Source organism: Calidris pugnax, unplaced genomic scaffold (assembly GCF_001431845.1).
Source record: "Calidris pugnax isolate Ruff unplaced genomic scaffold, ASM143184v1 scaffold197, whole genome shotgun sequence".
Classification (NCBI taxonomy): Eukaryota; Metazoa; Chordata; class Aves; order Charadriiformes; family Scolopacidae; genus Calidris; species Calidris pugnax.
This window is the reverse complement of record NW_015090936.1, coordinates 1,637,423-1,665,189: the sequence shown is the minus strand read 5'-3', so window position 1 is coordinate 1,665,189 and position 27,767 is coordinate 1,637,423. Positions and strand designations below refer to the sequence as shown.

At 37.6% G+C, this 27,767-nt stretch overlaps 2 protein-coding genes across 2 annotated transcripts in view; one reads left to right on the top strand and one right to left on the bottom strand.

Annotated features, from left to right (window-relative positions):
• The window catches only part of ATR (ATR serine/threonine kinase), a 41,511-nt gene extending 39,554 nt beyond the window's left edge, over positions 1 to 1,957 (bottom strand). Inside the window, exons 1-2 of the mRNA XM_014951735.1 lie at positions 1,899 to 1,957; positions 896 to 987 (exon numbers count right to left, since the gene is read on the bottom strand). Of these exons, the coding sequence (XP_014807221.1) occupies positions 896 to 987; positions 1,899 to 1,957 (151 nt within the window). The remainder of the gene's footprint in view (positions 1 to 895; positions 988 to 1,898) is intronic.
• A 160-nt stretch (positions 1,958 to 2,117) lies between these two features.
• PLS1 (plastin 1) overlaps positions 2,118 to 27,767 on the top strand; it is a 43,538-nt gene continuing 17,888 nt past the window's right edge. Inside the window, exons 1-3 of the mRNA XM_014951734.1 lie at positions 2,118 to 2,619; positions 23,689 to 23,797; positions 27,124 to 27,287. Of these exons, the coding sequence (XP_014807220.1) occupies positions 23,728 to 23,797; positions 27,124 to 27,287 (234 nt within the window). The 5' untranslated portion in view covers positions 2,118 to 2,619; positions 23,689 to 23,727. The remainder of the gene's footprint in view (positions 2,620 to 23,688; positions 23,798 to 27,123; positions 27,288 to 27,767) is intronic.

Here is a 27,767-nt window from a genome sequence, read left to right as displayed (position 1 = left end):
GTAAAATACTATGATATAGTATTAAAACTGTATAATTAACAATTGGGAGTGTGCTTTATTAATTCACTATAATGATTTCATGCATATTATAAACCCGCTGTGTGACACCAAACTGTACAAAGAAAAATGTAAATTACTCAGCTTAAATATTATTCATAACAGTACATGCATTAACATTTAGTTAGTCTTATAACCAGCAGTTTAATGAGTGAAGAATAACAAACAGTTAACAATTTCATTTTTAAACACACAATTGTCCCTTTCAGGACTACAATAGAATTAAAAACCACATCATTTGGAGAACAATGTGGGTATGATACTTGATCAATTTACTAGACAAAATATCAGTCTTACTGAGACAGCTACATGAAACCTTGGAAACAGTATGGAAACCCATACTGTGATTCTCCTTGATACAAACGTACAGATAACTACAAATTATAATTTTGTACCATATGGATTTCATAATAAGAAAACTGTTGTTAAATTACTGTAGTAATTGGAACCTTAACATTATTTAAGAAGTACTAAAACAAGACTTTGTTAGAATTCTAAAACTGAAAATAAAGCTGTTTATATTAAAGTATTTCAATTCTGAAACACCTTGTGGGTATTAAGACTTGCAAACTATCTATCTCAATGAACAATAATATTACATGATACAATTGATTTGCAACGTTGCAAGCATTTATAGTCCTAGAACCGACTTAAGTTACTTGATATCATAACAGTAAACACTTCATTGTAGAATTTATTAAAAAGTAAGTTATGAGAAGTGTTGTATTCAACTCCTAAATCTTTGTTGAAATGAGAGTTGTAACTTTTTGGTTTTTGGCAGGAATTACTGAAAGCATAAAGCAGACAACAATTTTTAAAAATCGGGATGTACACTTACCAACATCTACATCTGTAAGAATTCTGTCAATGAACTGGCAGAGTATTTGTCTTGGTTTGCGCACAGCTGTATTGTATTCTTCTGGACTGGCACTAAAATTAAAAATAAATTATTTTGACATTATCCATTTTAAAATACTAAATAATTATTTGAAGTCTATCTCAACAACAGAATGTTAGACACTGATTATTTTTTTCTTCTAGAAGTCTTCAAAAAGAAATACAAATTTATTTCTTGTTTTAGCGACCAGCATATTGCCTGTTCCTGTTTTCAGTTGTTCTTCAGAAGTACAAAGTTTCATGAAGTCCTGAAGATCACTTAATTTTTGTATGCAATTATGTTTGATATATATTAAACCTACATCTGGCAGATTAAGGGATTTATACATATGCTACTACCAAGCAACAAACCAGCTTTGGTGCAACAAAAATAAATGCTCGCTCCACTTTTGGAATTAACCAAAATAACTGAACTGATTAACTACCAACACCCTGCATACGAGGTGTCAACAGCAATTTCTCAGGTGACTAAGATGATGGATAACTAGTCAGATCAGACCTTTAACACACAATTGTCCCTCCAGCTGCCTACCACAAAACGAAGCTGCGGTGTTGATGCTTCCATTAAAACTTTATAACCAAAGCTTTTCAAGATCGTTTGATTCTGTTGTCCCAAAAGTGGGGTCGCTTACCCAACACCACGCTACAAACACAAGGCAAGTCCCCAGGACGCGGGGTGCTATGCAGACCAACACGCCCCTCCTGCCCGGTTCTACCAGCGTCCCCCGTGAGGGAGGAAGGGAGAGAAAGGAGGGAAGGAACAAGCCAGGCAGGTGGCGAGAGGAGAAGGCACCCAGGATGAGGGGAAGTCACAGGCCCAGCCCCGGGGAACCTCGCACAGCGGTGAGGAAGGAACCTACTTTTCCACCTCCCCACTCCACACACTGATACCGAGGCCGGCTACGCTTACCCCCCACACACAGGGGGGGCTGGGTCGGTCCTACCTGGCCAGCTCCCGCAGCGCCGGGATCATGGAGGCCATCTCCAGGCCCTGCTCAGCCATGGCTCCGCTTTGAAACAGGCCGCGCGCCGCTGAGGCGGGAACGGCGCGACGGCGTCTGGCAGGACCCAAAACTCCTCCGCTGTCCTGCGGGCGGCTGCGCCCCCCAGTGGCGCGGCTCAGCTTTAACCCCTTCGCTACAAGAGGCGAGCGCGGCCACGGCGGCTCAGCGCCCGGTTTCCAATGGCCGCCCGCGGGGGCCTCGCCGCCCCAGCAGGGCTCTCCTTCGCGGGGCAGCGCACGGATAGGTGACAACCAAAGCAGGGGCCGAGCCACAGCCGTTTCCCGGCACTGAAGCTGAGGGGCTGCCGGAGCTCAGCCATCGACAGGGAGCGGACCGCGGTTCCAGGGGACCCTCAGGGCACAGCTTAAAGCGAGGCTTAAAGCGATGGGGGGAGCGGCCCCGGCCTGCGGGGCGGCGAGGAGGAACCCTCAGTGCTGACTGAGAGACCCCCACTCGGGCGCTCACGGACACCCACCCCACCCGCTGCGCCCCTCTCCTCAGTGAGGGCGACTCCCTCGGGCCCCACAGACCGGCCCCCGCCTCGGCCCGGCCGCCCTCCCATTGGCCGCCGGTGCTGCCCGTCCGCCCGCCCCGCGGGCAGCAGGTGTCGGCGGCCCCGGCGGGCGGCGCGGCAGTGAGGGCGGCGACGGCCGGCGGGCAGGTAGGGAGCGAGCGGGGCGCCAGTGGCCGGCGGGCAAGTAGAGAGCGAACGGGGCGGCGGGGCTGGTTCCCGGTGTTACCGTATCGGCTTGTCCGCGGTGAGCGGGGAGCCCGGCTCCCTTAGCGGGCGGGAGGGCGCCTTCTGGCAGGTGCGGGGACTCCGCGCCCCTCCCTGTGGGTAGCGGCGGGGAGCGCATTTAAACAATATTTTAAATATTCCTGTTACTTTTTATTATTATTATTCACTTTTAGCGTGTGTTACTCTGTGTTTACGTCCCTTCGAGGGAGTGAGCGCGTTTAGATGCGTGAAGTGCGAAAGGTTTTAGGAAAGAGCCTGAAGGGCCGCTGCAGCATCCCCCAGCGCGCGGAGAGCTCCGACCGCGCGGAGGGTGCGCGGCAGCAGCCGGGCGGGTGAGCCACAGCCTGGGACCCGCCCGCGGGCGCTACCCGGGTAGCGAGTTTGCAAGGCTTCAGAGTGTAAAAAGATAAAATAAGGGGGTTTGTGTCTAGGTAGGAATAGCAGGGGCAGCGTGCCTGAGGGGAAGGTGAAGCCTGAGCTTTGTTTTCCTCATTAGGAGATACAACTCCTTCTGCATTTGTTTATGGACTTTGCCTTAGTGTTGTTTCTGGGCTGTTCCAATTCTGCTGCCTGTTTTCCGCTGTGCTAGGGCTCTGTCTCCTGCATGTAAAACAGTCCACAAAGTGTGTGCATTTTAATTACTGATTCATTTCAGGTGAGTGCTTTTGGGGAAACCTTTTACTAACTTTTCATTCTTGGATGGTTGTTTTTTTCCTGCAAAATATAGGTATGCCTTTTCATTAAAAATTCTGCTGACCATTTAAAGGTTGCTGACATGGGAAGGACCTGAAATACTTTGAGAAACTTTACAAAACATAACAGAGTTAAATTGAAGTTTGTTTGTCAACATATATTGCAATGTTTTCTACCAGCTGACTTTATAAAATACTAGTCTTTCAAGAGTCATTCCTAGAGAGAAAGAAGAAACCGTGCAGCTTTACATGTGTTGTTAGGTAGAACTTCAATGGTCCAGGAAGACCGAGTATGTCTGGATTTTGTTATCAGTGTTATTTTGAACACAAAATATTCTGCACAATTTTAATTTAAAAAATTATTTATTGTGACAACAGTATTCTGAATGTAAACTTCTAAGTTTGAGACAACGATTACATTAAGAAAGGTGTAAATTGCACTACTTGCTAATTTGGTGTAGAGTTGAAATTACTGTGTCATCCCTAATAAATTTAAGAAAGATAGCAAGATATCAGTTGGGATCTTAGGAGAGTTTGAGCAGGCTATATTATTCCTTAGCTTCCAATCCTAAGAAATACATTTATTGAATCATAGGGTGACTTTTTTGTTGTTGGCAAAGCTTAAGTGGGGCATACAAGGTGATTAATGGGGGAAAAAAAGTGCTTCTGCCTGGAAGTCTCCTGAGTCAATGGTGAGTTCATATTAATACAGGTATTCTAGAAGTGCTTCTATTTTCATAGGTAGAATGCTGTATAAATTTGTGGTTCAGTTTCTTTAAGTGTTTATCAAGCATGTAATTCGGGGTTTTTTTGTTTTTTGTAATAAGTACTTACAGTGATTCACTGGAGAGATCTCCTGATCCCTGCTCACTGGGAGTGAAGTTAGGAGACTTTTTTTCCCTTCCAGTTGTAAAGCCCCATCTGCTGCCTTCTGACGATATCATTGAGTTCTTCCTGCTACAGTGGATTTATAAGACTGCCCGTAATAACAACTTTATTGTGTTGTGAGGATGTAAGAAGTCTTGTAGATGCTGCCCATAAAAACATTTTTATGGGCACTCTTGAAACCTAGCCCTTCCCAAATCCTCTAAAGGAACACCAACTGAAACACCCATCTTTGTTCCTTGCTTTTCTTGAACACATGATTAGCAGCCCAATAGACTCTTAATTCAGCTCCTTGTTTCTTCCTCATCCCATTATTTTATACTTTTATGTCTCTTGAGCCTCAGGAGGAGGAGCAGGTGTATTGTCATCCAGCTGGAGAGAGTGACTCACTGCTAATGAAAACAGTGTGCCTTAAGACCATTCTGTCTTTTCTCTTCTAATGCAGAATTCATATCAGTGAAGTGATTCTTAGGTGTGCAGAGCTTGTAGCCTGCAGACAGAACTCAGGGAGAAATTCATACAGACAAATAGAGCTGAGTATCACGTCCAGTGTATGTGGCAGTACCAAGATTTCTGCTGAAGCTGATGTTACTTTCCCCCACAACTTGGGCAGTCCTGTTGCTGATTATAGTTGCATGATTCTTCCACACCCAGGCCTCTATCTTCTTTGGCTTCCATTGCTTATTTACCACACACCTTGGCAGGTCAATGTGTTTATTTCAAGAGACTGAGTGACTTGGCCTTGGACCAGCAAGTCACGGAGCACGAGAGCATGTCAATTGTACTTCCCTCTGCTGTTGATCATTCTGAGGTAGAATTAATGTTTTTCTTGGGGCTCATCTGCTTTGTGGATGTGTATGAGGTGTTCCCCCATGTGGTTAGTGTGACCACAGTTAAATCTCAGCTGTGTCCTGCAGGAAGGCACAGGTGATGATAAAGGCATTTGAATGCACGTGTATTCCTTGATACCTTCATGAACTGTGAAGTATGAACATTATTCAGGTTGATATGCTGGCCAGCAGCCAAGACGGTGTGCATGGAGGTGCTCTGAGCTGTACTAAGTAGTTTCATGTAATATCAGAGTGCTCATGGCTTATCACTTGCACAGCTGCTTTAATAATACCTGATAGTTTGTATGGTTACTTTCCATATATAGTCAGGAAAGTGGTTGTCAGAGTAGTTGCCTGACCTTTGAACGCGTTGATTTGTTCCCGTACACCATAAAAACGTGTATTCCGGTTTGCTCTGCTTTTATCTATTTCTAAGTTGCTTAGTCAACTTGGCTGGAGTGAAGGGGCACAGATTAAAATTATACCTTGTCCTGAGTATTGTTTTGATGATTTTAAAAAAATAAAGGTGAGAAATTGAAACAGGTGGCAAATGGTGGTAAGGACCACAGGCAAGCCAGCAACCTAAAAGCAGAATATGTACATTCAATGGTTTAATTTGCCCTGGAAATTACTTTTTTTTTATTTTTTAAATAAACAACTTGTAATGATAGTGATGCTTAAAAATCCCTTAATCACAGAATCAGGGAATTGTCAGAGTTGGAAGGGACCTCTAGAGATCATCTGGTCCAACTCCCCTGCTAAAGCAGGAACGCCTAGAGCACATCACTCAGGACTGCATCCAGACGGGTCTTGAAGATCTCTGGAGAAGGGGACTCCACGACCTCCCTGGGCAGCCTGTTCCAGTGCTAAATATAATATAAAATATATTTTATATTATATAAATGTATATGCTAAATATATTTTAATAAAACGCCAAACTCTGTACTAGTCACGCTAGAAGAAAATTGTGTGGTGTTTCAGTTTAGAATATATTTGAAAGTTCTGGCTGTTGTAATTACATAGATTCTTTAATTAAAATAGTTCAGTGAAAATCTGAATAACCATACTAGCCACAATTTTCATAGTGGAAGATTGTTTTTTTTCTGAGAGAATTTTTATGTGAGGAGAAATAATTTTCCATCTGGTCTGTGTTCCATACTGATTAAGATTAGAATAGAGTTTATGCATGGGAATATTGATAAAAGTTCTGCTAAACATCAACTTCCCTCATTCCATGGCTTACTATAGAAACCAGTGCAATGGAGAAAGGAGAAGGAGGATTAATGATTTTTGTCCTTTTATCCTCTTTTTTTAGAAGTCAAATAAATTAAATCTATATATATTGGAACAGTTTTCATTATCTTTTAGAGGAGTACAAGTTCCTTGGTGTTTTCCCAGTTCTTGGAGCTTTCACTACTCTGTGAAGATTATGTCAATCAAATGGACATCACCTTAACAGCACGTAATATGGAAGTACCTAAACTAAAAAGATTATACCAGTACCCTTTACATTTAACACCTCACAAAGTTTGTGTGTAACGATTAGTTACCACCCTTCTTATTGCAGTAATTAATTACATAAAATATTTTCATAGCATTCACCACAATGTGTGAAATACTTCACATCCAGGATAACTGTTGCTGTAAAAACACCAAAAATCACTAGGCCTACATAAATGGGTTGAACAAATGTAGAACAGGATTAAGAGGGAGTAAAAGGATCTGATTCTAGCAAGCAAGTTTATTACTGGAGAAGGCTCCACTCTACTGTACCAAACAATAAGGAAACAATAAATTCTAAATGTAGTGCTGGGAAAAGATACCCAGCTAAGCAACTCCAAATGCTTTTGAAACTGAAACCCGGGTTTTAAGCTGTTCTGTGTAAGATGTTGTCTCACTAGCCTGTTTCAGCTTTGACATTCGAACAACTGAGCGAACAGTTGACTTGTGATACACAAAGGGATATTAAAAGCAAAAACAACTGGCATTAGTCAGATCAAGTTCAATATGGATCAGGAGTTCCAGGTTACTGGTAGAACTGATTCTGCATTACAGTCATGTACTGCCACTTTATTAATGGATTTTTAAGCATAACTGTTTCTACACCTTTTAAAAAAACAGGCTGCAAGCTGAGACAGTAAGGGTGACTTCACTATTCTCCAGTGTATTATGTTTGTGGTAAAATTGCTAATTACATGATTTCAGCTTTGATTCAGCTGGTCACAAGTGGGAAATAGTAAATTTAAGTCATGACTTTATTATATGCTCTGTTATTTGTTTTGGTACTTCTAAATGTAAATTATTTGATGAATTTCCAGATTTTTATGTGGGGGTGTGTGCTTAGTTACTGCTATTACATACGGTCCAAAGAGTATAAAGGTAGTACATCACAATAGCTCATCAGAGAGACTAATATTGCTAAGCCTCAGAAATAAATTATGCATAAAGCAGATTGTGTGCTTCTACATGCATGCTTTTGGTGGGAAAAGGATTATCAGCCCACTTTGAGGGCTCTCCTGCAGATGTTTCTTTAATAATAATAGGCACTAGCAAAAAAAAAATTAATGCTGGATCCAGTATTACCCGGTTTAATTAACTTAGTGTATTCATCCTTTCTTCTTGTTAATAATCATTGGTAGAATGGACTGATTAAAGACATTGACATGTAGTAAAGCTGAAAAATTAGGCTGTATGTTATCAGCAAGATTATATATACTTGAATGCTAATTTAAAGGATTTGTTGCACTGTGAGCTTCAGGAACTAGTTTTTTGTTTTCAAACCAGATGTTCCCCCCGAGATCTTTGTTTTCCAAAATGTTTATAGTTTGTCTTGCTGATTTATTAAGCTTGTCTTCTAGCTCCATGTCTTCCTTTTTCCCGTTTTGCATCCGCATGTCCTACCATTTCTCTTTGCACTGGTTTATCCCCTTATGACAAAGGGAAACTAGATTCTGGTTTTTCATATCCTAAACGTAGGTCAATATAAAGTAGTATGAAATTCTCCTTTTCTATTGAGCTGAATGTTTTACTGCTGTGATGTGCTAGTCCTTCCAAGCCTGATTTATAGAATCAAGATAAATTTAATTGAAACTAGTGTGGATTTTGCCAGGGATATAGCTGACATCAGGACTTGACTGTGATTGTAAATCTTTTTTTTCCCCTTATGTAACATGATGTATTCAGTGACAAAACAATTCATAACTTAATATAAAGATGTATTTTGCTTTACTTGTCATCACCTGTATCAGCCACTTGATTGTGGCAGAATATTTTTCACATCCCAAATTAGCAAAATGTTATAGCACATAAATAAATTTAAATCTTATCAATAATTTTATTGATTTAAAAGGAAAGGGAGTTATCATGTGCTTAGAGTTGTATCCCCAGATAACTACTTCACTAATTCAAGGCCTATTAATGAATCCTTCCAAAAGCTGGTATCTTGTTCATCTTAATAATTGATATTTATATATCTTTGATCTTTCCAAAGGGAATTCATTATTCTACTATGTGTCTCCAGATAGGTATTGCTAAACGTACATGGAAAATATATATCCTCTGTAAGCTGCAGCATTGGGAATTCTGGAATGTTTTGAATAATATGAAATGTACTTTTTAGTTAATGCTGATAAAGTTATATGTGGGTATGCCATTGCAAAGTGTAAGTTTCCATTGTGTATATGGAAATTACTCCAACTTTTTTTTTCTTTTTCAGTCATTCCAGTAAAATTAGGCAAAATTTCTTTTGCCTCTTGCAGTTTGGTAATGCTATATGTGTCTGGCTGATTTAGCTTTTGCATAAAGATGTATTAAAGAGGTATTAAAACAGAATGCAATCTTTAATTATTTTTTGTTTTAAACAGAGATCTTAAAAAGATAATAATGAAAACTAAGGTGCACCTCTCCAGAAATTTCCGGAATCTTTGAGAGCATCCATTCATCCTGAATTTTAAACCTCACAGTTGGCTTCTTCAGCATGGGCAAAGTGGTTTGATCAGGTCCTACTAAAGCTGCTCCCGAGGGAGGCTTGACAGCAACACGAGGCTACTTGTTTGTCCTGCCAGAGCAAATCCCTACTTCTGGCACACCGTATTATGTTTGTTTTCATGGGGTGGCTTGCACTCTAAAGTGGCTGCCCTCCTGTTGTGGTGAAAGACAGCTACTGGGTCAGCCATGCTGGGCTTTTTAATGAAGTTTTGTCTGATAGACTGAATGTCTTGGGCAAAGTAGAAATTATGAAACAATCTATAGTAATAGATGCATGTATTTCTGTTGCATTCCAAAATTTCTGCATGTTTTCCCTCCTGAAATAATTTGTGTGGTGGTTAATCTATGGAACAAACTCTTCTGTCATATAATTTAAGGTGTCATTCTGCTTTTTACTAAGTAAATTAAGATCAAGGCATTTAAACTCAATAGGATTAATCCATATCAGTTCTTCTCAACCAAATAAGCATATGTTGGGCGAGTAATTGGGTTCTACTGTAGTCTCTGTGCTACCTAAGAAGTGCTCCATTAAGATGTCACTTCAGTTAATACAACTTTCAGCTGGACTTTACTAATACAATATTCAGCTGGACTCTCCAACCAGAGGGAGATAGACCAGTAAGAGTGGGAATGAAATTATGGAAAGTAAGCATAGTGTTGGCTTGATACCACAGTAAGTATTTCTGTGCCATGTTTAGAAATTTAAGACTAGGGATTTAAATGTAGATTATTGTTTAATGCTCAAGAGCCTTAATTCTGTAGAATAGAAATAGAAGTTATTTTTCATGAGTTGTCACTGTGTAAAGTGGCAGTGAACAACATCACAGGGTTATTCAGTTTTTGTGAAGATCAGTGGGAGGAGGATGAGCCCCTTGGTGCAGACTTGTAGTTAACTTAAAATCCAAAATGTTTGATTGCTTAGTTAAAATATTATGTGAAATAAAATGTGTATCTTCTAAGATCTCCTCCAGAGACAATTTTGCCCTTGTAAAAGAGAGGGTTTATCAACAAGCTGATTTATCTGATAATTGATCACGCTTCATCATTTTGTAATGGAAGAGGCAGTTTTTAGTTACATATTTCACTTGCTGAACCTGTGGAAATCTGCTCTCAAAGTCCTAGCAAGTATTATGACTTACAAGTGGTGTAAGAAATACTGATACTTCATTTTGAAAGTGTCACAGTTTGGAAAGACTTTGGACTGTTATCTGGCAATTTTGGAAGACTGTGGCATTTAATGCAGGCTATGGGACCAAATAATTGTCATGTTACTGTGGGAAATTTTTAAAATGGCTAACACAAAGCAAGTATAAACACATATTAAACTTAAGAATACTCAGAATTCAAGTTTAACTGAGCAAAAAGACTCCTTAAAATGGAATCTGCATGACCAGTTTACAGAATTTTCTTGTGTACTAAGTATTGTGCCCTATAGTTACTAGACTGTAGATAACTGCATAAGCATATCTGTCTCACTTTATAGGACTTTAGGACATTAATTTTAAAGCAATAAGTAATTTTTTTAAACTATCACTTTTAGGCTTGTAAGGGTTGTTACTAGCTTACCACTGTTTTGTAAGATGAATGTTTTTATGATACTTGAAAAAAGGAAAAAATATTTCTAGTTACGCACATCTTTATGCATTGTTTTGCATAGTTGCATTGAATGATTTAAATGCTTAAGGATGTCTGCTCATGTTGCCAGCCCAAACTATTAAGAAAAAAAAAAAACACAAAGAATTTGTCTAAACGCAAGATTTTTGTAAAGATTTTTATTAATTTTGATTTCTGATGTTGTTAAGAAAGAAGGTAAAGTTTCCAACTAAGCATCAAAACCAATTTTATATTCTAAAATGAAAACTGTCTCTTAATCATATTAAGCCTATGGCTGAGGTTTTGAATAACTTAGCAGTTACAAAAGAAAATTTGCTGAGAAATTTCTTTCTTTTTCCTCTGCAAAATGTGATTAGAAATGACAGTTGGCAACAACAACTGTAGATGTTTTCTTCTGGCCTAATTACTAAGAACTACAGTACCAGCAAATGAACTTCATGTGTGTCCTAGATAGTCTTCTAAATTAGAAGCTACAAACAATACTCTCTTTAGTTTTAGTTACTCAGATTTACTAATGTGCTCCTTTTATCCCCAACACTTGAGCAAACATAGCTCCTTAAGGCTAAGAACAGGCAGGTGAGTAGCATTTATGCATTGGTGGACTCAACAGAGACAGGATGGCTTTGAAATGCTGCCAGCTGCTTTTGCCATGTATTGTAGAAGGCCCTCCTTTTTCCTCTAGCTTGACCAATGAAGAAAGAAAAACAAAAATAACCTATGAATTTTCCATGACAGAAAATCCTGGCTTGCTTGTAGTATAGTAGCTGATCAGTCTAATCTTCTAATAATCTTTTGAACCATGTAGAGTTGAACGAGGAATTAGTAGGTGACAGAAGGCCATACTGCCATCTGATAATTAATGAAAACTGAAAAATGCTCTGGCAACACAATATGTTTTGTCCTATGTAGTAACTGCAGTTAGCTAGAGTATGAAGAGTATGTGGATGTATATTGAATTGCTGAGAGCAGGAGAATGAATGTGCATTTCTATTGTTATTCTTAATGATCTTCACATGATTAACTTCTGGGCTGACCTTAAAACTTAGTTCATTAGTAGTAGTCAGCCTGTGGTGCTCTGCTGGAGTTTTAGTATTTGTAACAACCTGAGATTTACTACTTCAGACTAGGAGAGAGCAGGCGCACAGAAAGATCAAGGCAGTAATTTGTTTTCTGGAGTGTTGCAGTTGCACTGTTTTAAAATCTCTCTCTCCTGCCTCATAGTCTGATTGTTCACTGATAGCTTTATTAATAGTTTAGATTTCTAAGTGATGTGCTAACTAAATGTTGTTTTCATGCTTGGTGAAGAGAATAATGGTTCATAATGTTCCGATTGGCTTTAGAAAAAGGTAATTTTCTGAAGTTAGGAGTGCCATAGGAGGATAATTCCTTACCAAAGAACAGTGAGTGTGGTATGTCCTACCTCTCGTGCAGCACCGAATCTGGAAGAAATAGAGGCTTGGGGTAAAAACTGAGAGCCTTGCAGAAGATATTGTAAATATATCAGTAATATTGTAAGAGATTAAACAGCTGAAGGTGAGTATACTTTGATTGTAGCAGATGAAATGCAAAATCCAGCAAACTCTGAAAAAACAGTGAAGCATGTAACATGAAATTTGCTATTTACTAATAGCAGCAGCACAATTTTCACTGTGAAATTGAGAATAACATTGCTGTGCTAGAAGCTAGTAGATAGTGAAAAGCTGTGATATTTGTTCTATTTTAATGTTTCTGATTACTTTTGTTTCCTTACTATAAATACTGAGCTGGAGATAACATTGCAACATGTTGACTTTAATAGCACTATCACTTTTAGAAATACACTATTTAAATTGTAATTTAGAGGCAGACCAGAAGGTGATGAGTCAGTGACTTCTACAATATCATCAGTTCTCATAATTTGACTGAGTTTTCCATGAAAATTAAAGGTGCTCTCAAAAGTCAGTTTGTGAAGTTGAGAATTTATGTGAGGATCTGTTTAATTTTAAAACAAATTTTTAATTTTTCCAGTGACAGAGAAAAGCTTGAAAAAATAACCAGAGAATAATGTGAAGTATCTGAAAAGAGAAGGCAGACCTGATTCCATATGACTAACTTTAAAACCCTTTGACTTTTTTTTTTTTTTTTTTCAGTTGGTTAGGGTTTGACTTGTGATTGTTTTTGGAAAGTTTGGGTTATTACTATTGCTTCTGGTTAGCTTTTCTGTTTAGTAAGTAACTAGCAGTGCTATAGTTTAATAAGGAAGTACAAGAATAAGTAAAGCATAACCCCCAAATTGTGAATCTTATTTGTAGAGTACTGGGACAGCCAGAAAGCCCCTCTGTCATCGTGAGCTCTGAGCATGGATTTTGCTGTGTGCACAAAGTTCTTACTGATGCAAATGTTTCAATAAGAATTTCAGGATTTGTTTCCTAATTAAGATATATATCATAGAATAGTTATATTGGAAATTTTTTATAAAAATAATGCAGTTTTTATTTGTTATTGCAGTTGCATGCCAACAAAAGCTGTATATGCATAAACCTAGACAGAGAAAGAAAGAGATTAAGTATCATTTGCTGATGTGTCTTTTAACTCGCTCCCTTTTGCTGTTGTAAACTTGATATGTAATGTCAGCCTAGGCACAAAAGAATGACTTGAAGATGGAGTGCCAAATGAACTTGCTTTTATTAGTATAGCCTTTCCATTTATATTTTAGTGTGGTTTGCTTTAATGAAATGTCAGAGAAACCAAGTTTGGACTTAAAAAAAAAAAAAAATTCTTCAGAGCAGTGGCTGGTAACCAAACGGGTTTTATCACAAACTGTTTCCTGGTTTCTCATCAAATTTTCTGTATGTTAATGATAGACTCTTTCCATCTAACATGCGTTTGCATGGTAAAACTGCTATGATGCTTTGACCTTTGTAGGCATTCATCTTGCCACGATTTCTGGGTTTGGCACCCTGTATGATGGTGGCTGTGGTGTTGGTTCAGCCTGTATTTTTTTTTTCCTTGGTTTTGGTGGCAGCATACCAACTTCCAGAGACAGCACATTTGCCTGATCACTGGGTGGGTGCATCCAGAAGGGATATGCAGGCAAAGACACATGGGTAAAGAAGGTGGATACGGGGACAAGTCAGTGAGGCAAGGGTACCTTTGTAGAATAGGAAGAGCAGAAGAGGTGCTTGATGGGCACCTGCAGAAGTTCTCCAGGGAAGAGGGTCTAGTGCATTTGCGCACAGGAAAACCAAATGACTAGTCAGCATGGGAAACAGGTTTCAGTATAATAAACTGATTTTTGGAGAGTATCAAATGATCCACCCAGAGGCCAAATGATACTGCCCTTGGGAGGAGAAAAAAAAAACAACAGGTCATATAAAATGAAACAATATATTAAGTTGATTGAACTTGTTGATAGAAAGGCAAATCTGGTGGTTTCTGTTCAAGGCTCAGTCAAATGCTTCTGAACCAGTGCAAACATTATGATTTTTACACATGTAAGGAAGTTTTTACCACCAAGTCACCATAATCTGACCTGAGCCCCATCCTAACTGTTAATACCTTGCTAATTAATCTGTATGTAACTCTGCAATCATGGGTTACTTGACTATAGACCCATGTGTAAAATGGAAAAGCAAGATTTTTTCTTTCAGAACAGTGCCTTTAAATGTTTAATTTATATTCAAAAACTCAACTTCAGGTTCTTAATTAAAAAGATGAGATGGTGATGTTGTTTCACTTCTGTTACCATTATTATTTTGCGTTAGAGTGGGCAGGCTTGATAGTGCTCTTGAGCTGTCTTAGGAAAGTACGTTAATGCTTAACGTGGACAAAGTTCTTCATTGCAAACACCTGAGACTTAAGTCGTGACAAGCTTGATTGTAATGATGTTATGTATCTGAAGCACAGAGGTGAAAATGGGTCACCACTGTAACCCACACACATCTCAGAAACAGGCTGCAAGTTTCCCGAGTTTTATACCAGGATTTGTGAGTTTCCTTTGTAAGCACTAGGTTTAACTGTACCAGTAAAATTTACTCTAGACTCTGGACAGCATGTTGGAAGTTAAAGAAACACTAAAATGATTTACATTGGGAAGGTTAATGCCACACCCACAAAGATTACATCTGTTGCAATCCTAGTGGTTTCTACAAATGTACATTTAGGCTAGAAGAGACACTTATTCTAGGGTTTGCTCAAAAAAGGGAAGGTTCTCTGCATGATCTTGTGTCCCCCAGGGGAATTCCCTAGTCCCACTTCTCCTGCTACTTTTTTTGCTATTCTTTCCTGTCCTTGTGTACCGTTAACAGCATGCAGGTTTTATTGCTGGATATGGGAGTTTCTTATTACAAAATTAAAAAGCTAACAAATATGTCTATGACTTTCCGTGTGTGTAATGAACTGTGGAACTGGGACCTTGAGGAACCTTTCTGTTTACACTAACACTTGCATTTCTTTAGCAGCAGTAAACATGGGCTGCTTTTCTCTCTTTTGGAAGGAGTATCATTGCAGTTGCATTATGTTTGAGTTGCTTGTTTCTAAAGTTTTTCACTAGTTAATTTATGGCATGATTATTATGGCTGAAAATCCACAGATTCAGCTGACTCCAGTTGAAGTTGCTGAAAAACTAGTCCTTGATAACTCTCATATGTTTGCTGTGGTAATATCTGCTAAGTTGCATTGTGAGCCTCTGGAAGATGTTCTGTACCTGAATGCAGAAGTAACCAATCTCCTTTGGCCCAGCTGTAAGACTTGATTAGGGTGTTTCAGAGCTGAATTGCAGCAACTCTATTCGTGTTTATTTCATTTCCATGAGAACATAAGCTTCTTTTATTTGCAAGAGTTCTGAAACACTTTTTAGTGGAAACAGTCTCTTATTAGTGGATAGTTAATATGTTTATGTTAAACATTAAATCCTTATGCATTTTGTGTTCTTTTTTCCTGATTTATGTTGTTGGGAATGAAACAAGTATTTAAAATACTTGAAATTGATAATGAAAGATACTGAGGCAGCATAAAAAGTAATTAAGATTTATGGTTTGAGTGTATTCCTGCTGTGCTTTCGTTTTCCTTATGTGTCTGCACTTCTCTTGACAGAGCTTGGATACCATGTGTGTGATGTTATTGAACTTTCACCAAGGCAAAGGTTGTGCATAATAAAACTGAGAGCAAGTGACACTTCAGCAGATTCACTATTTCCAACCTTTACTTTGGATCAGAGTTCTTTTGAATTTATCCAAGTTACAGATTCCACAGGGAAACTTTATTTTTGTGTCCTTTAATTTGTTGCTTCTTATGGTACAACTATTTAGTATTTTATATTGTATGCTTTGATTTCGTAATCCCTAATTTATTGGAAAGCTAATATATTATATTTAAATTACATATGCAGATAGTTCAGAAACTTGTGCATACAGCTCTGCAGGGCCAGTGGTGCTGACATGTATCACTTCAGCATCCTGTTTTCACAGAGAATGCCACTGTTTCAGATTTGCTCTTAATGACATGCTCATTAATACCACAGCTTGTTGTATTAAAACAAGTGAGACCAGGACAAGTGGGGCAGTGGCCTGTGATCTGCTGTGGGACTTAGAAGAAACTAGTTGCCTTCACTACTTTCTCCTCGGTCTTTGGAACCAGAGGGTAAGGTGCTGTGCCTTCCCTGGGCAGCTGCAAGGAGCAGTTGCAGAGGTGAATTCTTGCATACCACCTGCTGTTCTAGACTACAGCATGATTAGTGCAAAGGAAATGAAGGAACACAACCTCAAAGAATCCTTGACACAACGGGTTCAAGAAGGATTTTTGGGTTTTATAAACCGGGCATCATCTGGGTTAATGTTGGATGAGCAGGCATCGCTTTGCCTGTGGGTATGGAATAGATAGATTTCATGTCCCTGTTCCAGAATAGAGGGAATAAGACACTTCAGCCCTCTGCTGGAGACAGGTGAAACTTGTAGAACTCTTAGAAAAATAACTAATTAACCAAATCAGAACAGATCACACATGGGCTGCAAAATCAGTTTGGGCAAATTCAGCCCAAAGCGTTGGTGTAGCTGAACTGCAAACAGGTTAGGTTTGCAGAATGTTTCAGGAAAGGTGTTTCTATGAGCTCTGCATGCAATAGTATTTTTTCAAAATTACTTTCCTAGAAGTGGTCCTTCTGGCATAGGTAAGGTTTCCATTGATGTTTTTTCTTAGGAGTGCTGAATGTAACAATATAAAGCTCAGGCAGTCTGAGATCCTCTTGAATCATGCATGTGAAGGAAACTGCGTGAAACTGATACTGTTGATGAATTTGCATGGCTATTCTGTATACTCAGCAGCCAAAGGAAGCTGGAGGTATTTTGTTTGGATGAAAAGGTATCTTTCTAAAGTAAACATGTATCTGCTTTTATAATAGAATTGCTCTCCATCCTGACTTAACCCTCATGAAATTATTCTGTACTTATACATAGTAAGTGAAGTCTTGTCAGGCCCATGACCAGCCTAACAGTTAGGGATCTCAGCTTGTTGTTTTATGGTTTATTCTTGGGACATCCATGTTTATTTTAAAGACATAGTGGAAAATGTTGATTTTATTATTCACCAGAGTTACTGTACTATGTTGAATAAACTCCTCTAGAGTGAATAATTAACTTCAATGTAGATGATCTTCTTACAAAAGATACATATTTCATGGGCACAAAATGTATCACTCTGGCTGGTTTGATAGTCTTCCTCTAGCAAAGATCAGTGCATATACTTTTGGAAGAAGTTAACAACTCTATTTTTCCCTCTTAAATCGTACCTTGTTCACTGTGTAATCCTGTACATAGAAGACTGAGGATAATTCCATGGGTTATCAGTTTATGTTAGAAGCGTAACAATTCTTCATTGTTATCCTCTAACTTCTAGTAATCAAATACTTTTGATGGTCATAAATGTATCCAGCCATGTTTTTGAGCTCACGTTGAGAAATATACCCTCTGACTCCTTCAGGTAGTGACGCTTCAGACTGACTGTATTATATTTAAAGAACTTTCCACTTCGTACTACTCTGTTAATAACTGTACCGGATACCATACCCTGCCTGTTCCTTCAAAAATTAGCAATGTGCTTCAACAGTTGCAATATCTTCTTTTTTAATCTTTTTATATATACAAGTATATATATTTATATAGCTAATTACTTTGACCTTTTGGTGCTCTCCTGTTTTAAAGGTTTACAGGCATCCTCTTTGCTGCATTAAGAGTGGATCTATTTTTGTATCTTCTTTCTTTATGAGACCCAGTGTTCGTCATTCAACAAGTGTATTAGATTAATTCTTTCTACATTTAGAGGACTGTATTCTGCAATCATTCTTTCACTTTGGATAACATGAAGTGTAATTCTCTCCTATTTAAGTATTCTGGAACTTTCACCAATATGGGAAAGATAAGCTATCTTTCCATATGCTATACCAGTGTAAACTATAATAATAATAAAAAATTATCAATTCACTGAACCCTATTGATTAATCATTTTGTCATAAAGATTAAAAGGCCACAGTAAGTTAAAAAACTAATCTCCAGTAAATTAAAAAAAGAAAATAAGTTTTATCACCACTGCTATATGATTACAGATCACTAGTGAAACACCTAAAATAATTTGTCCTTTCACATTGCTAAAGAGCTGTCTTCTAATCATCTTTATATTTGGGCCCAAGAATAATCCTGGCCTGAGTGAAAACTTCTTTTGGTGTAAGATGGGGGAGAAAAAAACCCAAACAAACAGCAAACAAAACCTTGGGAAGCTTTATCTTCCTGGAAAGACAACAGAAATCTCTGTGTGTGTATTCATGTAGGGCGAGCATTCTGTATATCAATGACAGTTCCATTGCTGGCATTTTTATAATATCCAAGTCTTGTCTTTTCACTAATGCTTTATTAGCATTTCCTAGTTAAAATACAGCAGCATTTTCTTTACTTACTGATTAAATGGAACATCTGATGCATAGCTTTGATTTAAAGTTCTTTTTCTATGTCTTATACCTTATGATGCATGCTTTTTTCTCTGAGACAGGATAGAACTCTTAGTTTAATCTGGTGAGAACTTAAAAGAGACTAATGGTGCATGAAAGCTACCTTGTTCTCACAGGTAAAGAATCCCAGATAAACTAACACAGGAATGCTATAGGTTAAACTATGGGATTTGTGGGGTTGGGGTTTTTTTTTGCATTAAAATCTATAGCACTTTGATTCATATCCCAAAAAGAGAAGCAGAATTTTAATGTTTTGTAATTGTAGATAGTACATACTAATGACCAGCTGATTATTGACATAGAAGCAGTGATGATAATAATAACAGCACAGCCTGTATTTGCAAATTATGCTAGTTTGGCCGTCATTAGAAACAACAGATCTAGGGATGATGCAGCAATAGAGTGGTATTTGCACCAGGGACAGAGGAGGTGTGTCCCTAATGCCAGACAAAAAGAACAGCAAGGAAAGAAAATGAGCTCTTGAGTCAGCATTTGTAATGTCCATTGTCCTTGTGGAAGCAGCTGCGCCTGGAAACAAGGCAAATAGAATTTGAAATGAAGAGCTGGTAAAGAAATTGCTAATTGCCTGCAGGGTTGGAGAAAACTATTGGGCCTGATTGCCAATTAACTGCACTGGTTTTTCTGACAGCTTTGATAATAGGTCAAAAAGTGGCAGGAACTGCTGTTTAGCCTGCGTGCTTTGTCCTTCGTGGTTGCTCAGCCATAGATACTCCTCTGCACACAAAGAAGTACCACGATGGTATCAACAGTAGTTTGTATTAATGTTGGATGTGGAAGTTTGCAGAAAACTCCGTGAATTGTGTTTAGATATAAAAAGCCTTCCAGGTGTAGAAGGCAGGCTAGGGATAGATGAATATTGTTACTTCATGTAAGCATATTGTTGAGGACTTACATAAGGATCAAAGGCACTTTCTCAGCGTAAAAACAGTGTTTGTGCCTACCTTGTCCTGGGGCAGCAGGAGATGGTTTCATGTAAGCATAGACTACAGAAAATCTAAGTGTCATATGAACACGACCAGAATACAGATAAGTATGTTCTCTGTAAATGAATATATCTTTCAGCAGGTCATCATAGTTTAAATAGACACGTACCTTTGGATGCTTAATGTAAAATCTCATCAGAATTGCCTGTGGACTGAGTCATCTTGGGTGGTAATAAACCTCCATGTGCAAGATATTTATTAGCTTAGATAGAAGGTCCCTGTTTCTATATCGATATTGTCTGAAATGTCTGACTAGTTTAGGTGTTGCCTTTGCTCAGACTGGATCTCTCCTGAATGCCAGAACCATGAGTGCAGCACTTCTGCCATTTAATTGACCAGCTAATTTACCCTGTAACTATATAATAGGGTATTTAAGACTGTCTCTTTAGACCAGAGGTATTAGCTGTATTTATCTGCTTCATTCAAGAACAGATGTTTCTACTGTGTTACTGAAATAATCAACACCTTAGAAAATAGCAATCTTTGATTTCCAGAGATAGAATATGATGGAAAATCTAAATTAAGAATCATAAAAGGGGAGGAGTAAAAATAATTGCAGTGCAACTTTGCAGAAATTGTTTTTGATAAAATCTGACTCATGGTAATAATAAATAATTTAAAATATTAATAGTATGACAGAAGTGGTGTTGTCTTTGGCTAAATATTTTACTTACACTTCGACATGCTGTTTTGTATTTCAGAGGACTGTCTTCTGTCTTTTTACAGCTTCAAAGCCATTTAAATTTCCTTAGTAATTTAGATTTAACTGTTTGGGGTTTTTCCCCAGTTTTTCCATAGTTCATTATTTCTTTATTTTTAATTGCTACATCAGGTTTCCAATCAAGGTACTTGCACTTCCAGAAATGTCTGTGTGTAAGGCCACTTTTTCCTGAAGATACGATTTAACTGTTCTTTTTCTTTTGTGTGTGAAGACTGCTACATGCTGCTAGTAAGCTTAGCAAAATGGATGAGTAGGATTTTAAATCTAGTACTTAAACAAGATTGAGTGACACGGAGGAAAAATACTTAACTCACCACCCACACTCAAGGCCATATCCTGTGTGACCCACAGGAACAGTCCAAGTGAAGACAGAGAAAATACTAACCCAAATAAAATAGGATCTCATTAAAATAACCCACTGTTGTTTAAGAACTCTTTTTATATAGCATCATGGAAGAAAACTAAATTACTCTGGCAACTTTTTGTAGCAAACTACTGCCATAAGCAGAAACATTTGCTGAGACGAGAATCAGTTACATAGTGCACGTAACTTGATTTTTCTTTCTTACACAGCAGTGTCAGTGTAGGTAAATAACTGCTGGTGCTGCAGCTAGGACCCAAATAATTATTTTTGCTTTTGTACTTTGAGACAGTAGTTGCATACTATTGTGACAAAAATTTTCTTGTTTTCTTGAATGGTCTGGAAGGTTTCACCACATCTCCTATTTGTTTTCTTTAAAACCCTGATGGCCCTGAAGTTTGTTCCATGAAAATCTTAACTTCCAAGTCATTTTCTTTTTGCAAGAAATGTCTAACTGATAGTTTCAAATGAGCACAAACTTCAAAACATAAATTGCAAAGACTAAAAAAGAAAAAAATCAAGAGAAAAATAAAGAGTGCAAAAAACATTCTTTAAAACAAAGCCACAGTATTTTATATCATTTTGAACAAATAGTTGCTTTGTTTATTTAAAAATAGTATTTTGAAAAAAGTTGGGGGCTACTCATTGCTAGCTCATGAGCATCGCTTGTGTCATTACACACACAGGTTTACCTACATGTAGGATAGATATCCTGTTCAGCTTTTGTTTTTTTTAGCTCCAGAGACCTTTCCAGCATTTCCTGCAGAGTATCTTTTTCATTACACACAGATTGAGAATTCTTAGTGAGTACTTCATAGTATATTATACTTTATTCTTTCCCATACAGAGTTCTCTTACCAGCAGTAAAAACAGTAGCAAAAAGATTGTCTCATTGCCTCTTGTATTTTAAAATCAAAGATAAAAACTTACTTTGCATTTATGAAAATGCTAGGACTCAAAACCATCCTATTGAGAAGTGCTTAGCAATCTAAACGTGTGCATAATTACAGTTAAGATCGATTTCTAATAATGTGAATTTTTCACTTAACTCTTACTGATACAGAATATGAATATAAATGATGAAAAGTTTATCATTCCAGGTTCAACAAAAGGCAAAATAAGGACAGGAGGAATCCCATAATACATAGGTTTGGATTGGTAGATTTGAGGAAAATTATCGGTTAAAAGTATCCCGGCCAAATTCTAATTTCTGGGTACCTGAAATCTTGATCCAGCAATGTTCTTTCCAACATAGTATCCAAATGTGTTGAATAGCTAGGCTTCTTATCAAGTTAATATTTGCAAGTCAATTTTTAGTCCAGATGATTTTTGGGTTTTGGCTTTATTTTTTTGTTGTATCACATCTCCTTTTTCTCCTGAAAGATACTGTGTAAATAGGAGGACAGTAGAATATTGGCAACCTTAGGCATTGGATGGCATTGTGTAACTGGATGTTACTGGAGAAAGAAAGGCTGACCCTGTGCTCTTCATTCTCCAAGCAAAGAGGGACAACATGTGAACACCATGCAAACCAACAGCTTGTGCTGTGCTTCTCATTTCATAGGTAGGCAGGGAGAGCCAATTTGTGCTAAACAAATGTTCCACCCAGTTGCAGAGTATGTCAGGCTGTGTCATCACTAATAGAGAAGTGTGATACCTTTCTCAGTTTAATAATATCCATCAGTGATGTCACCACTTCTAATTTTGAATTTAGGAGACATGTCAGTGGTTAATGTAGTGAGACAGTGCTATACCTGTTTGTGGCTGACCACAGCCAATTTATTTTGTATTAAAACTTTTTTTTACAGTGGAGTAGGTGCAACCCACATCAGCAGTACTTTTTTTAGTTGTCAGATTGTGAAGGACCGAAAGAAAACTGATGCGGCCAGAATGGGGAAGGAATTGTTTTCGACCAGAAATTCAGATTGAACATTACCAATCTCCTTTATTGTTAACCAAATTCTGATTCCATTATTACAATCTTACAGCAGACCTGAGAAGGATCTTCTTTTCTCAGGCATTGTACAAACACCTAGTTCTGGGGCAGTCCCTGCACTGGGAAAATCTGTAACCTGATTAATTAGGACATACAAAGGTACAGTCTTGCCCAAGGGTGTCCAGTGGGTCCATGGTAAAACCAGTTGTTGAATTCAGGAGTTCAGTTTCCCCTCCCCGTGTCTTGTCCAGTGGGTAATAGTCCAATTCCGTTGATATGCTTGATTTTGGGGGGAGAAGCAACTGCGTATAGCAGATCTGAATATTATTATTATAAGCAAATAATGACTTAGCTGTTACAGGAATATTTTTCTTGCTCTAAAGCAAAAGCACTAAACCAGAAGAAACTAAACAGGAAGGGAAGACATACACAAAGTGAAGGACAACTTTGAAAATACTAATGCAGGGTGGATTTTAGTCACTTTTGGCTTATAATATAAAAGCCAAGACAAAACCTGTACTTTGTGGTAGGCACAGCACCACCTGTAGTGAAAGTGTCCCACTGAGATCTAATACTGTGTAAGTGTTGGAGTGGGCAGTGCTTTGCAGAACTTGATCGTAGCACTAACCACCAATTGGCAATGGTAGTGCATTTAGAAATTAATTTTTCTAAAAATTGTTTGTTGAACTGTAAGGTGATGATTTTAATGTTGGAAAACCACTCACACAATGGAGGCAGGGTGTTGGTCAGTGCTTATTCTATGTGAATGAAAACATCAAGTCTATGAAAACAGGTGCTGCTATTGTGCATTCTCAGTCACTGTTACAGTGAAAGGTGTTTGATGTACTTCAAAGTGTTGTTTGTAATGTTTTAAGTGTGCCAGGCATGGAAATGTCATTCAGGTCAGGAACCTCGTATTGAAAAGATCAGTAACTTGTATGTGCTTGGAATTAAAGCCTTATATATTTCCCATTTATTATTATTAGGTATTATCAATAGAGGACAACACTTTTTGCTGTCCAGAGATGGAAAACAACATAACAACTATCTCTCGTGAAGAGCTTGAAGAACTAAGAGAAGCATTCGATAAAATAGGTATGTTTTAAATAGAAAATAATAGGATGCCATTAACATTGCAAAGCTGTATAGGATTTGTGGAATAAATCTTTTATAGATCACTTTGCTTTGATAGGGCCATGTTTTCCTTCTATGTTGTCAGTAATATCTAAAATAAGAATATTTACATAACCCCCTTTATTTTCACTGAAACTATGTGTGTTTATTCATTTCTTTCAACTTCATCAATGAAAATAGATACATTTTCTTGCTGGGCAGTTGTATTAGTTGTGCCACTGTGTCTGCAGAATGGTAGGTCTCAAAATTATTTTTTTTTTACCTTCTTACATCTGAAAAAAAATTAAACTTCAATTGTTAAATGTATTTTCATGTTAGATTACAGACACTTTGGTTTTGCCTTACTTGTATGCTTGGTGAACTAGTAACTTCTCTTTTTTATTGTATTGGATTTCACATTTTAAGTAACTTGAACTTGGAGACTCTTTGGACTTGCTTTTGTACCTAGCAGATGTTAATAAATAACATACAATTTTGTATGCTTGACAGGATGTTTGCAGATTAATCGGAAAGTAAACAGAAATAGCAACTAACCCTTATTTCCAGATTGCAGTACAATACTGTTGTGAATGTTAAAGATCACATTTCCTTTATTTCTTATTTGCTGCAGTTCTGAGGGAGGAAAGTGTATCTGGGCACTTCAGCAAATAAAACATATGTCATCATTCATAATGGCGGAACAGGGTCGCTTTATGCAAGAAGTCCTAAATATTAGGAGTCTCCAGCTTGGTGAAGAGACAGTTGGGCAGATGTATGTTAGAAATCTGTAAGACCATGAGTAGTATGAAAAGGATGAAGAGGGAGTTATTTGGTTTCTGTCAATACAGGTGTCACATGATGCCCAGTAGAGAGTCAGAAAGCTTAAAATAAAAAGTAACTTGTGTTCATGATAAATAATAAAACCATAAACCCATTGACTTGGGATGAAGTTGAGACCAAAAAAGAGTGGAAAAGCTAGAAGAAATAAGGTACACATCCATGGAAGGTAATTAATGAGTTGCTATAAAACAATCATCTTGATGTATTCTGTAGCTCAAGAAGTCTACAGCCTGTGGGAGCTGGAAAGACAGACCAAAGAGAAGAGCACTGTGTATATGTAACTGGGAGGTGTTAGGATAGGTAGATACTGCTGTTGTCTGTTTTTCTGTTTGTTTGGTTTTCACCATTTGCATTCCTTCTTTTTCTCCCTTTCCCTTCTGTGTCTTTTCACATTTCTGCTCTAAGAATTCTCTGTATTGCTCCTAGTCGCTGAAAAGCATTTTCTTCCTTACTGTATTGTGCTTTCTGTAAAACATAAAAATTAAGCATCATTTAGCTTTTTCTTATCCATTTTTACATTTTTAGTGTCTTTATGGATAAATTACTTGCAGCTATGCTGGTAAACTGAGAGAAAAGGCATGCGTTTAACTCTCTGCTTGTCATCATGGAAACTTGCCCTCAGTGAAAGATGAACCTAGAGAAATAAAATAGCTGGTAATCTGAGTGAGCTTGTGAGCGTGTCCTCTGCTTTTTAGAGTGTCCCTGTTATGGCGTGTGTTGTTACATGTCTGCAAGGCAGACAGTGGATTGGATTAATACATATGCAGACATAAAGTTTGTCTGTGGTGTGATTTGTGAATTGCTGGAAGTATTGAAAACACAAAGAGATGGTTTTTTAACAGGTGTTTTTAGCCTTTTGCCAGCAGTGAAATGTGGCTTTCTCATAAAGCTGTACACAAGCTACATAGTGTAGTTTGGATTACAGGGAAATTACTGTACAGCAGTCAATTATGTCTAGAGATGAAAGCATGTTTCTCTGCTTGCCCTTCTGTAATGTGATACGTATTCATCTGCTCTGGTATTATTCGCTGAGTTCTGACACTAGAGACAATATGAAGAGAAGCCTTTTAACTAGTAAATGAAACAAAAACAAAAGCAGGAGCACCTTGACAAATCAGATTAGTGGCCACATCATCTTGCTTCTGACTAACTGTGTTTTCTTAAATTACTTATTTTTAAAGATGCATCATTTGTAGAACTGAGAAAATACTATTCATTCATATTTTTTGAGAGTTCTAATGTGATCATGAAAGAGATTAAAAATTGTTGTCAAACATGGAAAATATTAGCATAAAACATATTAAGTGATGGGCATTATATCCAGCACTAGTTATGCTGGCTATGATTTCTTGTATTTGATGGAGCTTCATTTATACTGTGTATAGCATTTCTGCTTCTAAAAGTACTTTTCCCACTTGCCTAGACATTGCACTGCAGGTAAAACTATTTTAATGCTTGTATAGATATGTGCATACATATATACAGAAATATGCATAGATATAAAAAAATTAGGAACAGTTAATGTATTTGATTCAGTTATGTATTATTTTGCATAAAAACATATTATAGGTTTGTATAATGGTGCTTTATTATACTGAAACAAGAATTCACAACAGCTTTCTGCACACAGATTGGCCTAAGTTTTACGATTTCTTCTGTGCTGCTGTGTTAATCATTATGAGTATCACAAATTACACTGCATTTATCTTAATTTATTTTTATGTGATACAGCCATTCATTTCTTTCCACGATTGTGGAGCTGTATATGCACCTCTTTTTTGGGAAAAAAAAAAAAAAAAAGCATTTGCTGTACATGGACATTCCTGACGTGGTTGTGGGAGCCAAGTGTAAGTGAAGGTGGCAGTAAGAATCGCTCCCAATGCAGCTAGTTAATAGATTAAGGAAGGTCACCTTTAATAAATAGATCATCCTGGATTTATTCTTCACAGGTAAGCCTAACTACATCAAAAGTTTTGAAGATCAGAAAATATCTATCAGATACTAGGATAAGAAACAAAATGCAGAGTCAGGTAGAGTTCTTGTGTAAGTAGTTTTTCTTGTGTAAGTGTGCTCCTCTAATAACAACTTGCACCAGATTTGAGGTTACTGGCTGCAATGGTATAATAGGACACTAGGAATATAATAATTGATCTTCTTTTCACTTGAAAGTTTATAGACAATTTGTTGGGAGTCTTAAAAGCTTAAAATTCGCTGTTTACGAGTTTGCCATCTTGTTATAGCTGTACTTTGGGGTTATAGGAGAGTTTCTGAGAAATATGTAACAAGATGGCACAATTGCTAGTCAGTTCTGTCTCTAACCCACAAGCATTCCTTCATACCTACCTATCTATGTCAGAAGAAGTACTCATCTTCTAGAATTGTATTTCTCAGGCTTTATTTATTCTCAACACTTACTCTGCTTGGTTTTTTACATAAGTATGAAAACAACTTGTGCTTTCATTTTACAGACATTGACAACAGTGGGTACGTCAGTGATTATGAGCTTCAAGACCTGTTTAAAGAAGCAAGTCTCCCCTTGCCTGGTTACAAAGTTCGGGAAATTGTGGAAAAAATCATTGCGGTGACAGATAGCAACAAGGATGGGAGAATCAACTTTGAAGAGTTTGTCTCTGTAAGGTGTTCCCTTTGGATGTTTCTCTACTGTCTGATAACTGTTAAGAACTAGGATAGAAAACTGAATTAACTGGTACAAAGTACCATTTTGATACAAATAATATTTTGAGAATGGGAACATTTTCTGTGACAATTTATAATATCCTATGTAATTATTTTGCAGTCTATATTTCACTCTCCCGTTTAATTTAGTAGATCTCATTTGGGCAGTACGTGAGAGCATAGTAGTTTAAATCAGTTCCACTTTATGTATTCCATCCCCTCATCTTTGAGGAAACAGATTTTAGGAACTGTTGGGTTGACCCTGTCAAAAGAGTAGATACCAGCCTCTGGATTCTCTGAGTGATAAACTAATGCTTGTGCTACTGTGCTTAGTCTCTGTACTAAAGGTTGGGGTTTTTTTCCTGGAAGTGAGGTACAGTTTTTCACTTCTAGTGAACAAATTTGAAAGGTTTATACATTTATTTATTTTTTAATG